This window comes from Rousettus aegyptiacus, unplaced genomic scaffold (assembly GCF_014176215.1).
Source record: "Rousettus aegyptiacus isolate mRouAeg1 unplaced genomic scaffold, mRouAeg1.p scaffold_m13_p_8, whole genome shotgun sequence".
Lineage (NCBI taxonomy): Eukaryota > Metazoa > Chordata > Mammalia > Chiroptera > Pteropodidae > Rousettus > Rousettus aegyptiacus.
In genome coordinates this window covers 14,938,957-14,952,389 of record NW_023416311.1, presented here as the reverse complement: position 1 = coordinate 14,952,389, position 13,433 = coordinate 14,938,957, and the positions used below count along the sequence as shown (strand labels likewise).

General features: G+C 59.2%; 2 protein-coding genes across 9 annotated transcripts; both read left to right on the top strand.

Annotated features, from left to right (window-relative positions):
• Positions 1–871: 871 nt before the first annotated feature.
• TEDC2 (tubulin epsilon and delta complex 2) lies at positions 872–7,605 on the top strand. Of its 8 annotated transcripts, XR_001595827.2 has the most exons (11): positions 872–952; positions 1,047–1,145; positions 1,387–1,457; positions 1,577–1,958; positions 2,435–2,488; positions 3,089–3,182; positions 3,351–3,462; positions 3,552–3,653; positions 4,089–4,279; positions 6,945–7,208; positions 7,399–7,605. XR_001595827.2 is itself a non-coding variant. In XM_036225908.1 (10 exons), exons 1-10 carry the CDS (start codon positions 912–914, stop codon positions 7,020–7,022), a joined length of 1,191 nt encoding a protein of 396 aa, XP_036081801.1. In that variant the 5' UTR covers positions 872–911; the 3' UTR covers positions 7,023–7,605. The 8 variants fall into 8 exon arrangements, 7 of the variants coding, with proteins under 7 accessions (XP_036081801.1, XP_015991989.2, XP_015991990.2 ...); XM_036225908.1 differs by having other exon boundaries at positions 6,978–7,605; XM_016136503.2 differs by having other exon boundaries at positions 6,945–7,605.
• Positions 7,606–10,136: 2,531 nt separating this feature from the next.
• Positions 10,137–13,095, top strand: NTN3 (netrin 3). The gene is made up of 6 exons (XM_016136498.2): positions 10,137–11,481; positions 11,553–11,741; positions 11,832–11,981; positions 12,102–12,152; positions 12,281–12,355; positions 12,681–13,095. The coding sequence occupies exons 1-6, from the start codon at positions 10,554–10,556 to the stop codon at positions 13,028–13,030; spliced, it is 1,743 nt and encodes a 580-aa protein (XP_015991984.1). The 5' UTR covers positions 10,137–10,553; the 3' UTR covers positions 13,031–13,095.
• Positions 13,096–13,433: the final 338 nt, after the last annotated feature.

Here is a 13,433-nt window from a genome sequence, read left to right as displayed (position 1 = left end):
CTTCCTGGCCCCCCCTTTATGTCTCTGTCTCCTATGGTGCAACTCCTTCCTATTGGTAACTATAAAACAGGTACCTCTCCATCTTTAAACAACCCCCCAAAGTCTGTCATCTTTCCAGCTACCCCAAGATCTCTGTGATCTCCAATTATATTGGACTTTGTCGCCCACATCACTTGTCCCAGCCATCATCTGTCCCCACAATCCCCTCCAGGGGGTCCCCTTAGTTACCAATGGCCCATACCCCATCCCTTGGATACCCTCCTTGTACAGCCTCCTATTGCTTCTTTGACACCAGTCTCTGCTGTCCACCTCTCTGGGCTCCAGCTCTCCTGTCATCCATCCCTCCCCGTCCCTGTCCATGCACACCTGCCACACCTTGAACCATCTTGCCCAGGCCCAGTGCTCCATGTGCCACACAACCCGGGTTTCCTGGGCTTCATCTTCCTCCGCCCAGGTGCCTACCTAATGTCTCCCCCCGGATGTCATCACCAGTATGTCCAAAAGTGAACACTCCCTCCCCTCGTCCCTGTTCAAATCACGTTATCCTCCCCTCTAGCGACTGTTCCCGCAGTAAACACCTATTGGCTCCTTCACGTTCCTCGCTGTGCTAGGTGACCCAGGGTCAACAAGGCAGATCAGCCCTGCTCTAGAGTGCCTTCAATAAGGGCAAAAACGAAGACAACCGTTAAGCCCAGTTGCCACCATCTACCAGAAGCCTTCGTGTCACAAAGCCCCGGGCCCAGTTCCAAGCCGTAGTCAGCGTCGGGAGCTTGGGGGGTGTTAGCGGAGCGGAGCGCCTGGGCGAGGCGGGGTCTGAGCCCTGGGCTCGGGATTGGGTAGCCCGGCCGGAAGGGGGGCGGTTCTATAGCACGGAAGGGGCGGGACTTTATGGAGGCGGCAAATCGTGAGGAATGGCTACCGCCTTCTTGCTGCCTGCCGGCTGCTCGCGCCGGTGAGCCCAGCGCTGCGGAAGGAGCGGGAGCGGGAGCGAGCGTGGCCGAAGGGCGGCTAGCCCGGATGCTAAGCCCCGAGTGTGTCCCTTCCAGGCTCGTGGCCGAGCTGCAGAATGCCTTGGAAGCCTGCGCTGAGCGACAGCGGCAGCTGGAACGAAGCCTGTGCATCTCCCGGCGACTGCTGCGGGCCTGGTACACGGACCCCAAGACCACCCGGCTAGGCTTCCCTCGAGCATCAGAACCCCTCTTAGAGCCCCTGGGCCAGGAGGCCAGGCCTGGAGCCCACTTCCGAGTTGCCGGTTGTTGGTGTCCCCCACCTTTCCCTGTAGTCTCTGAGGCTGGAGATTTGCTCCAAGGTCAGGCGACCCTCTAGGGTCTGATAAGCCTGGGCCCTCCCTCCTAGCCGTGCCACGGCTGCCCTATGTTTTCGCAGGGAACCAGCTGAGATCCCGGCTCTGGAGCCAACCTCAGGACCAGAAACTAACGAGGAGACTCCATCTCCAGGTAAACCTCAAAAACCCACCTCGAGGTGCTGCCTCTGGCCTGTCTTCTGGCATGCAGTGGTGAGGAACCTATCCTGGGGAACAGTGGTGAAAAACCACTACATGTCTCGGCTTTTGCAGCTTGCACACCCAGCCCCCAAGATCTCATGGAGCTGGAGTTTCTGACTCAGGCACTGGAGAAGGCTGTACGGGTGCGAAAAGGCATCTTCAAGCCTGGAGAAAAAGACAAGGCTTCCAGCCTGAAGTCTGGGTCCATTGCCACTTCTGCCAACACAGCCTCTGCTGCACCCCAGGCCTCAAAATCAAAACCCCCCAAGGGCACCCGCCAGACCATGGTGCATTCCAAGGGCCTCCCTGATCGTAGGCTTATGGCAGTGGGGGATCGTTCCTGTATGGGGAGAGGGGCGCAAGCTGCCAAGACTGGACCAGGCCCCAGGGAACAACAAACATTTCCATCAGTGGTTCCTCAGGCCCCAGAAGCTTTCACACTCATGGAGAAGGGGTAGGTTTCTCCAACCCTCATTGGAGGAACTGCTCTCTCTACCTGTTTAGACCCTGGCCAGCAGCTAGAATCGGGGATTTGTGGTGACAGGGAGGGCTGGGCATTGAGCTGGATATGGATTCTGGAGCACCACTCCATGAGGCCCATGCACTGAAACTGACAGAATGGAACAGCTGTCTTTGAAGGTGCTGGGTTTGATGAGCTAGGGGGGCCTGTTCCACTCTCCTCTCTAGCTGTCCAGTGCCCTATTCTGTTATCCACTCAGTCTGAGGGCTCCAGATGGTTTCTGCTCGTGGTACCCTCTCTCCTCTCTGCCAGGGCAGACCTGGACTTGAATGGGCTGGCTCCCATGGTCACTCTAGAAGCCCTGTCTGAGGAGGGGGTGAGCCTCATACCTAATTGGCCAATGAGCAGGGAGCAGGGCCTATAGCCCCAGAATGAGACAAGGCTGCTCTGAACACTGGCTTCCCTGGCAGGACCCTGCTGCGGCTGCCCATGGCCTTCAGGAAGGCGGCTTCCCAGAACTCCCGGTGAGGCTGTCTTGTGGCTGGGTGGGGGTAGAGGGGAGACAAAGGGAGCAGGGAGGCCAGGCTTCCCACCAGCTCATGGCCAAGTTGGTAAGACTTTTCCAACAGGTTCTTCTGCTTTCTTTGCTGGGTGGGGACACTACATTAGGAGAGACTGCCTAGCTAAGACTGTCATAGTTGCCTTAGATTTAATAGGCTTTGAGGCCCCCAAGCCTTCCGCTTATAAGCTATAAAACTTTGAGCAAGGCACTCCATGTATTTGAGTCCCAGTGTGTCTTCCCTGTGGAGGTGACATAGGACTAGCTTCAAGCTTCATAGAGATGTTCGCACTATGCCTGGTATAGAGCCAGCACCCAGAGTTACACTGCCAGTCTCTCTCCCCTTCTTCCTCAAGTTCTTTCTAGTGTTTCCCAGAATGGGTGAGCTCTCTGCAATGTCCTCTCAGTTCCCTGAGGCCTCCTGAGGCCCTTCCTGGCACCCAGCAGAGCCAAATACTCCAGGCTAGGGCCCCTACACTGGGCCTTGCCTATTTCCCAAGGCCTAGCGCACACGAATGGAATAATGGTCCCTCTCTGATTCCCTGGTGCCATATATGCATCCCAGCCTGTGGGCCCAGCTCAGCACTGCACAGACAAGCGACTCCATGGATGCTGCTATGACCTCCAAAACCCAGTTCCTCCAGAAATTACAGACAAGGGTATCCTTTCTGTGTTGGCTGGGTGTGGGGCAGGGTGGGTGGGGCTCTAAACCTGGTGAGTTAGAGGATCAACTCCGGGGATAGAGCCACTCCCAGTCCTCATCCTTGGGGGAGGGATGGGTAGGAAAGGAGCCTAACCACAGGGGAGTTTCCCTGACCCTTGTCCAGTCAGGCTGGCCCTGCTCCAGGATCAGTGCTCCAGAGATGGAGGCAGAGATGGGGAGCCTATGGAAGGCTTGCTCACTGCTGAGGCTGCGAATGGGGAAAGAGCTTGCAGCAGGTCAGTGGGCCCTGATACAAAGCTCAGGTCAGGGTTGGGAGGGCTGCAGGACCAACATGGACTCTGCCTGCCCTATCTGACTCTTGCAGACTTCACAGACTGGATGCAGGAGTACCGCTGTCTGCTCACCCTGGAAGGGCTTCAGGCCATTGTGGGGCAGTGTCTCCACAGGCTGCAGGAGCTTCAGACAGGTGAGACCCCACCCCACCCCTACCTGTGCTGAATTCTGGCAGGGAGTAGTTCAAGATCCTCTAGCCACAGGGCAGCATTAGGACTTAACAGCAGCCCAGGAGCAGATGTAAGCAGGCCCTTCCCCACAGTTCCTTACTGTATTGAGTTCTCCCCAGTTGTCCTGTGGGACCAGTCGGGACAACCCTTTCACCACATTCCAGACACAGAGCCCCAGCACTCTTTTAGTAGTTTGCTTATTTGTCCAGTGGTTGAAAAAGTGGCATGTGAGAATCAGAGGTACTGGCAGATGACTCACCTGGCCTTACAAGAGTGGTTGCTTGTGGACAATAAGGCTTCATCCAGGAAGCAAAGGGAGAATTTGCACTCCCTTAGAGGAGACTGGGGAGGAAGTGCCTTGCTGCTGCTCCATGAGACCAGACCTCCTGTCCTCACAGTGGTGCTGGAACAACAGCAGGGGCCGTGGCCTGAGGAGAGACTCCCCAGGACCTCATTGCCCTGTGGAGGAGGAACAGGCCCCACCTGGAACCCCCAGGTGCTGCTCTACTCCAGCACCCACGAGCTGCAGACCCTGGCGGCCCTCAGGCTGCGAGTAGCCATGCTGGACCAGCAGATCCACCTGGAAAAGGTATTTCCAGAGTAGGGGTTGGAAAGTCGATGACTGGGTGCCAGGGGAGTGTTGGCTGTGGAGAGAACTTGAGGTCTGGAACTTCCTGAGGGCTCAAAAGCCTGTCTGCGCTCCTCCCCCACCCCAGGGTAATAAGAGCGTCTGGGCCTGTGCACATGCCAGCAATGGCCAGGTCCAGGGGCAACAGGAGAGAACTGGAAGCTTTTGGAAGAGGAAGGGGCTGGAGCATGGTGCCCCCAAGTGTGCCCTGGAACTTCCCCACTCCCTAGGCCCTCCTTTGGGGGCCCTGAGCTAGCTGCCTGGGATAGGTCCCCCTTCAACCTTGGCCCCACACCTCCCTTCAGGTCCTGATGACTGAACTCCTCCCACTCATGACCACACAGGAGCAGCTGCGGCTGCCCCGGCTGGCACTGTGCAGGGCTGTGCACAGCCTGCTCTGCGAGGGAGGGGAGCGCTTCCTCACTGTCCTGCGAGACGAACCTACTGACTGAGCCCTTCCTGCTGCCAGCCCCTCTTCCCTACCCCACTTGCAGACCTCAGAATCCTGGGGAGAGGGCAAGCTGGTTCTGATGCTGAGGCTATTGGGGAGTACGCCCTTTCTCTGGTCAAAGTTAAGTGAACAAGGATTGTATGGTGGACTTGGGCCAGGATGCCTGTATTCCTTGGTGGTGGGACAGAGATAGCTCCTGGTTATTCCTGGGGAACTACAGCCCTTCTCACAGCTGCTAAACCTGGTCAAGGCTTGGCTTGGCCTTCCACAGGTTTGAGGAGACCTGAGGTGGGGCACTTTCCTTAGCTACCTCTGTTTTCTCTCACTTCAGACTTAAAAGCGGCTTGTGTGGCGTTAAAACTATTTTAGAAAGTACATATATTTAACTCATACCAAGGTAGAATGTGGTGTGTGGAGTTTTTTTGTTTTGTTTTGTTTTTTGCTTACCAAGAATATATCAAGTGTATTTACCAAGAACATCCATATCACTTCTGTATACTGTAGGGAGTGGGTAAGGCCCCTCAGGGTGGGCTGCATTAGGAACCTTATGCATTGGCCCTAGCACACCTGAAACTCCTTCCCCCAGGTGCCTAGATCCATACTGGGCACATTGGAAGACCCAAAAGCAACAGGCCTGTATCAGAATAGACAGGCACTATGAGCCCACAGCCATCTCCTGGCACCTATGCTCACCACCTCCTCTTGGGCTATTGCTGTGGCTAGTGCGGGCCCCCCACACTGAGGTACCACCAGAGAACAGGCCCTTTTACCCATCACCCTTCACCTTATTTGTCACCTTTTCTGGGGCTCCCATCTCCCCCGTTGAAGGAATCATTGCTGTGGAAGGCAGGAAAGTGTAGAAATCAAAGTCATGGGCTCAGTTCACTCCAGTCACAGATTTGGGTTTACACTGTAACTTGTTTGCTGCTATGGGACTTTTGACAAAATTCTTAAGGGCTCTGAGCTTCAATTCCATGTTGTCCCACTGTCATACTGGGTGTAGTGGTTATTAGTCCTGGGGTTAGATGAGGATGAATGACATGTGAGATACTGCACAGTGCTGGGTCCTGGTGAGGGCTGGGAGGCTATGGCATTCTTTAAGTGAACCTTTACTGAGCACCTACAAGGACCAAGCACAATGCTCAGAGCTGGGGCACTAACCCTTAATATAGACAGTGACTGCAAGATGGAATAACACCAGCCTCTACCCTGAGGCACCCAGGCCCAAGAGGCAGGTAACTCCTAGATGCCAGATCTTCTGAGAGCCAGATGAAGTGTCTCAGTTATAAGGGATGAAATGAACAATGTTGAAGCAGCCTCAAGGTGGCTCCACGTCCCCTGCAGGAGCCCCTACCTGTAAGTGGCCCCACAGTCCAGTAGGCTAGAAACCTCTGACAGGGAGTCCTGGGTCTTGAGGGCTGCTGAGGACCTGATGACAAAGTAGAAAAGGAAACAACAGGGGCCTCCAGGGAGTAGAACAGCGCTGTCCAGTACCTAGGACAGGAACTGCAGAGACCGGGGAGCCTGAGGGACAGCCACCTCCTCCTGGCTACTCTTACTGCCTCCAGAGCTGCTGCCCAGGTGTTCATATCTCAAGGAACCCTTAATTCTCAGGGTGAATCCTATCACCAGCCTTACTGGCCACCCCAGAATCAGTTTCCATAGGGGTGGTGTCCACCACAATTATTTCATCTGCTAGTTTACTTGGTTTATTGTGCACCTTCACTGCTGTACCTTTGCCTCATAAGGGCAGGGATGTTGTCCATCTGGATCTCTAGTCAAGCCCAGATGGGTACCCAAAGACCCATCTATCTGGGGCTAGTGGGCACTGCTGGTGGCGGGGCAGACTGCTAGGAGCTTGTGCCTTCTTGGGCAGCAGGGCAGTGCCACGAATAGCATCTGAGGGTAGGTTTGGGACACAAGGCGCCCAGCCAGAGTAGGAAGAGAGAAATCCCTCCATATTAGCGCCTGCCTACCCTGGTTCAACGCAAGTCTGTAGGCGGCAGTGGCGAACTCCGTCCCCCTAGGTCGTCACCGCGTCCCCAGCCAATCTGCTCAGACATGGGAGCAAGGACTCGAACGCTACCCACACATCGGCTGCATGAGCTAGCCGATGGCTCTTCCCACCCCACCCCCAACCCTGCATGCATTTCTCTGCACCACCGATTGCGCCAGGAGCTCGAGGCTGCGCTACATCCTGCCTTTCGGCGCCGTGACCATCACTTTCGCTGCGCGGACACCACCTGGACCTGACCCAAGGCGCGTTGCCGGCCACGCTCCACGCAGACCTCAGGGTCCTAGCCGCCGCCTTCCTGTGCTGGCAAGCTTAGTGGCAACGGCGGCGGAGGGCCGGGTGCGGGAACCCACGAGAGCCCCCTCCCAGCAAGGTTGCGGCAATCTGGGCGCCTCCTTCCTCTGGACATCGCCCAGACCCGGCGGGTACAGTGCTCCCGGTTCGCGGAAGCCCCTCCCCAGACACCCTCCTTAAGGCTTTTCTTTCCAAACATTTGGGAGGCCTGGGCGGAAGAGGGCTCCAAGGCCATCTCCCTCCTCATTCGGGATAGGTTTATCCCTGTCTCGTATCCCCTTCCACCTAATGTTACTTTTCTGTATTTCGCTTGGCTCGCAGAGCTGGTCGCAACCGCAGAGCAGGCCTGGCTGAGCACTGGGCAGGCGGGAGTCTGCGCGACACGTGTGCAGGGTGGAGGGCGACAGCGTGACCATCCTTCTCGGGGGGAGGCGCAGCATCCACCTGCGGTCTGTCTTCCTCATTGGATTGGAAACTCCTCGAGGCATAATAGGCACTCAATAAATAAATGTGCAATACGTGACAGTGCAGCGGCCTGAGGAGTTGCAGGTGGGGGCAGGGAGGTGGAGCCTCTTCTAAGGTGCCAGGAGGGGGCAGGGCCAGCCAAGAAGTTGGAAGTGTGAGAGGCCCCAGCGGGGATCTGGGGACAGTTGGTTGCTTAGTCCACAGGAAATAATGAGCCTCGGCTAAGGGATGTGGGGGAAGGCCCCCTTAACTCCCATTACACCATCTGCCAGGACTGCCCTGTGGCCAAGAGAATGCGTAGAGGGGGCCATTCCAGGGAAGGGGCCATGCTGCCTGCACCCTCCTCCCTGGGGAGCTGGTGGTGGTGCACTGAGGCCAAGGGCTGATCTCCATGAACGCTCATGTCAGGCTTAACCCCAAGGGACTTCTTCCACTCACATCAGAAGAGGAAGCTGGGCTGCAGACAGACTCTAACGTTGACAAGGAGGGGAGAGGCTGCTCCTCCTGCTCCCAGCTTCCTCCCTTCTGGCAGAAGTCCTGAAGTCCATACAGCCAGGGTTTCCTTGGAGGCTTGTCTCAGGCCCTGTGGACCCCCTGGGCATTTATCCCCACCATGGCCAGCTAGTTGTCTTGCTTCTAACAGTCCTACAAAGGGTCTATCACAGCACCCACTCCCCTACCAGGGCTCTTTTCATCCCGGGCAGTGGTTGAGGATAGAGACCAGAAGGGCCTTGAAGAGGATGGTTGAGAAGGTATTTTTTCCCAACTTGGCCTATCCTGGAGCAGTGTATGCACCCTCCCAGCACCCTCATTCATGCATCATGCATGGCTGTTTGTTGTAAGGGGTACGTTCTCTTTATTGGGAAGTTGAGGGATGTGGCCTTTTGGCACCTGCTCTGTGAAGCAGGGGTAGACTCACAGCCTTCCTGTTGCTGCTGCCAGAGGTGAAGGGAGAGTCCAGCAGCCCCTGTGACTCTCCCAGCTCAGTCCTTCCAAAGTCTCCCATCATCTCATCAGTCCCTCCACACACCCCGCATTTATGCTGATCCATCCTGGGAAAGAGTCTGAGCAGAGAATATCAGTCGCTGCAAGTGCCCCATCACTCTGTCTTCCTGCTTCTCCCAGTTCAAGCCCTCTTGCTCCCTCTTTGGCGTCCTCCTGCCCCTCCTCTCCTAAACAGCACAAGAATTCTGCTTCTCTTTATCCTCTTCTTATGGGTCCTTGCAGCATCTCAGGCCCTGTAGAGGGTGGCAATTCCACTTACATAGACATACCCACATTGCATCCTCCACCAGCTGTAGAGGCTGCCGTAAAGTCAGCCTCCTAGCTGAACTTTCAGGCCTCAGAGCTGTCGCAGGTGGAGGTGTGCTGGTGTGCCTTGCTCTTCTGCATGAGACCAACCCCTCCTGGGATGCTTGGCCCCCCTCCATCAAGAATTTCAAGGTAGCTGAGAAGAGGTCTCTGTCCAGAGTGATTCACGGCCCCTGTTGGCTGGGGCCACTCTCAGCTGCAGCTTCCTCATCTCCAGCTGGTATCCAGATTACTAAACTGGGCTTCTACTTCAGTTTCCCTGCCCAAACCTGCTGGTGTGTGGAACAGGCTCAGGGATTCTGACACTGAGCCATCCGTTACTAGGCTCTCGCCATGGATCAAACCCTACTCCCTACCTCTCCACAGGTGATGAAGCCCGCCGTGAACCCCAAGGGGCCCTGCCACCTCATGGACTGTACCCTCACACATACATCTTTCACTTCCTCTCTGCCAGCTCTAAAGGCTGTGCCCATCCTAATGTTGCAACAAAACACTAGGAGACCCAGGGACCAGTGTTTGGCCTGATTTGGGTAGGGGACACTAGCCTCAGCCCTTAGATGAGCTCAGGCCAGTCCCAGGGGTGCAGTTCGTCCTGAACAAAAGGTAGCAGGGACTTAAGTCTTTTGAGCCTGCAGCTCATCAAATTCCTCCCACACAACCCACAACTCAGCAAAGGTGAATAACAGGCATGTAGTAGAAAAGGAAACTGAGGCTCAGGCAGGTTAAGGAATCTGAACCACACAGCTGGAAATTGGAGCAACCTGGATCCCAATTAGTCCCAGTCCTAGGTTCTTTCTACTAAAGCAGACCGCTGCCTTGAGGACACCCCACAATCACCAGCACGTCTTCATTCCCCCTGTCCTGAGTACGCTCTGTATGGACATTAGGGAGCATCTGGGCCTTCAGACCCAGAGCCCAGCCTGCATGATGAGCCTAAGGGAGAAGGCCGCCAGACCCCCTCCCAGAACGTGGCACAGCCTCAGGAGCAGTCAGTCTGGCTGCAGGCCGGGGACCCTGCTGGGTGGTCCCCCCACAGGCAGCGTGGCTGAGCCGCCCCCTTCAGACCCCTCCCGCCAGTGCATTCCTGGCTCCCCAGCCCCTCCCCCGGCTCCCGGCCTCCCAGCCCCCTTCCCCCGCTGGCCCAGCCAGTGTCTGATTCTGCTTCAGATTCCTGCTGAGCTGACGAGGCCCCCTCCTCTCCCTCCTTCCCGGCCCCAGCAGCCCCGCCCCCACTGGGCTCGGGCTTGCTCCTGCTGCGCCCCCCACCCCCTTCTTGCACAGCTCGCCCGCCCTCGCTGCAGCCGGGAGGAGGCGGCAGCCGGGGTGCCCCAGGCCCCGCCCGCCCTCGGCCCTTCCCGGGAGGCCGGGAGACCTGCTCCACCCGACCCTCCGTGGGTGAGTGCGAGCGGCGGGCGGCGGGCGGCGGGTGGAGCCTCTGCTGGCGGGGGCGCCGGGTGCGGGGGCGACGCCTGTCATCGCTCCAGGCCCAGCAGGAGGACGCGCCAACATCTCGGCTGCTGTGCTTGGCCCGGGGCGTGCCCGCGGCTGCTCCCACCTCTGGGCCCCGGCTGGGGCCGCCCCGGGGCTGCGGTTGCTCGGCACTGCGGGCGGGCCGGCAGAGCCTTGGACGCGGTCTCTCTCCCCGCGAGCGCAACGGTGTGGGGCCCTGGCCGGCTGACTCACCCACGGCTGCAACGGCCATGCCCGGCTGGTCCTGGGGGCTGCTGCTGACCGCGGGCACGCTCTCGGCCGCGCTGAGTCCGGGGCCGCCAGCGCCCGCCGACCCCTGCCATGACGAGGGGGGCGCGCCCCGCGGCTGTGTGCCGGGCCTGGTGAATGCGGCCTTGGGCCGTGAGGTGCTGGCGTCCAGCACATGCGGACAGCCGCCCACGCGGGCCTGCGATGCCTCGGACCCGCGGCGGGCACACCCAGCAGCCCTCCTGACCTCCGCAGGGGGCACCGCAAGCCCAGTGTGCTGGCATTCGGACTGGCTGACGCAGGTGCCCCTCAACGTGACCCTTACAGTGCCCCTGGGCAAGGCTTTTGAGCTGGTATTTGTGAGTTTGCGCTTCTGTTCCACGCCCCCAACTTCGGTGGCCCTGCTCAAGTCACAGGATCACGGCCGCAGCTGGGCCCCATTGGGCTTCTTCTCCTCCCATTGTGGCCTGGACTACGGCCGCCTGCCTGCCCCTGCCAGTGGCCCAACTGGTCCGGGGCCTGAAGCCCTGTGCTTCCCTGAGCCCCAGGCCCAGTCTGATGGTGGTGGCCTTCTGGCCTTCAGCGTGCAGGACAGCAGCCCACCAGGCCTGGATCTGGACAGCAGCCCGGTGCTCCAAGACTGGGTGACCGCCACGGACATTCAAGTAGTGCTCACAAGACCTGCCATGCTGTGGGACACCAGGGACCCCCCAGCCATGGTCCCTTACTCTTACTCAGCCACTGAGCTCCAGGTGGGCGGGCGCTGCAAGTGCAATGGGCATGCATCCCGGTGCTTGCTGGACACCCAGGGCCACCTGATCTGCGACTGCCGGCATGGCACGGAAGGCCCTGACTGTGGCCGCTGCAAGCCCTTCTACTGCGACAGGCCATGGCAGCGGGCCACGGCCCGGGAAGCCCACGCCTGCCTTGGTGAGGCCTTGGAGGGTGGCCTGGGGATTTTGGACCCAGCCAGCCTGCCCCTGACCCATACTTCCCTGCAGCTTGCTCCTGCAATGGCCATGCCCGCCGCTGCCGCTTTAACATGGAGCTGTACCGACTGTCCGGCCGCCGCAGTGGCGGTGTCTGCCTCAACTGCCGACACAATACTGCTGGCCGCCACTGCCACTATTGCCGGGAGGGCTTCTATCGGGACCCAGGTCGTGCCCCGAGTGACCGCCGTGCTTGCAGGGGTGAGCCTGGCACTAGCCACCTGCACACCCTCACCCTCTACTCTTTCATATTCCCGGATGGGTTTCTAATCATCCCACCTCTGTCTTCAGCCTGTGACTGTCATCCTGTTGGTGCTGCTGGCAAAACCTGCAACCAAACCACAGGCCAGTGTCCCTGCAAGGATGGTGTCACCGGCCTCACCTGTAATCGCTGTGCCCCTGGCTTCCAGCAGAGCCGCTCTCCGGTGGCGCCCTGTGTTAGTGAGTGATCCTGCCCTGCTTAGGCCACCCCAGCTCCCCACTGCTGCCAACTTGCCCCCTGAGCCCTGCAGATCTCCCTGTCCTCCTCAAATGCAGGCCTTTCTCCCATCCTCTCCACAGAGACTCCTGTCCCTGGACCCACTGAAGAGAGCAGCCCTGTGGAGCCCCAGGGTGAGTGCACACAGACCAGGATCCCAGACTGGCATGGGGAGAGGGGCCCATGAGTTCAAGGAGAGAAGGAGGGGGTGGGGGAAAGGAGGTGGGAATCTATGCCAGCCCTACCCTCCCTCATTCCCCAGACTGCGACCTGCACTGTAAACCTGCCCGCGGCAGCTACCGCATCAGCCTGAAGAAGTTCTGCAGGAAGGATTATGGTAGGCAGCCCTCAAGCCTCCTGCCCCTAACCTTCTCACCTTGCACTCCCCACTTTCCCTTTGGATACCCTAACCCTTGTTGGCCCCAAGGTATCCACTGTCCCTCAGGTCCCCCACTTCCGCTGGCCCCACCGGGGGGCAGCCTCTGGTGGCCTGTTCTGCTGCTGCGAGTATCCTCTCTGTGCCTGCCCCGAGCCGGTGGGTGTCCTGTGTCCTTCCTCCCTTCCTTCCCACCCTGCCATGAGTGCTGTCTTCCTCTACATGGTCCACTCCCTCCCGGCCTGACCCTGCCCCCCCCCGCCCCGCCCCTCTCTCCCTCCCGCAGCGGTGCAGGTGGCGGTGGGTGCGCGCGGTGAGGCACGTGGCTCGTGGACGCGCTTCCCGGTGGCTGTGCTGGCTGTGTTCCGGAGCGGCGAGGAGCGCGCGCGGCGCGGGAGCAGCGCTCTGTGGGTGCCCACGAGGGACGCGGCCTGTGGCTGCCCACGCCTGCTGCCCGGGCGCCGCTACCTGCTGCTAGGGGGCAAGCCAGGAACTTCGGTCGGGGGCTCGGGGAGCCGAGGGCCCGGGCTCAGCGCTGCCCGTGGGAGTCTCGTGCTTCCCTGGCGCGACGCGTGGACGCGGCGCCTTCGGAGGCTGCAGCGGAGGGAGCGGCGGGGCCGCTGCCAGGCAGCCTGAGCCAGCGGGCGGGGCAGAAATCGTCAGGGCGCTGTTCCCACATCAAGGCGCACTTTCAACCAGTGCATCCGCCTGCAGAGGAGTCTTTGCTCGCGTCGCGCGCGTCGCCATCTAGGCCCCCGCCCAACCCTGCGGGTGCCTCCCTTTATGCCTCACGCCCGTGCCCAGATGTATGAGGGACACAGCGACCCAGAAGGATGAGATAGCCCCAAAGAGCTTTTTCAAGGTTTCTTTTGACAGCTGTCATCCTAGAAGACTCCTTGGTCCCCCCCACCCCGCAGTATCTGCCCACTCCACAGAGTACCGTGATACCCCCATAAGACTGTGAACCTCCTTGTGGTGGCGAACACCTAGGAGCTTTGCAAACACCCCAAGGGAATCTGTGCCCCGCCTCCTCGTGGTG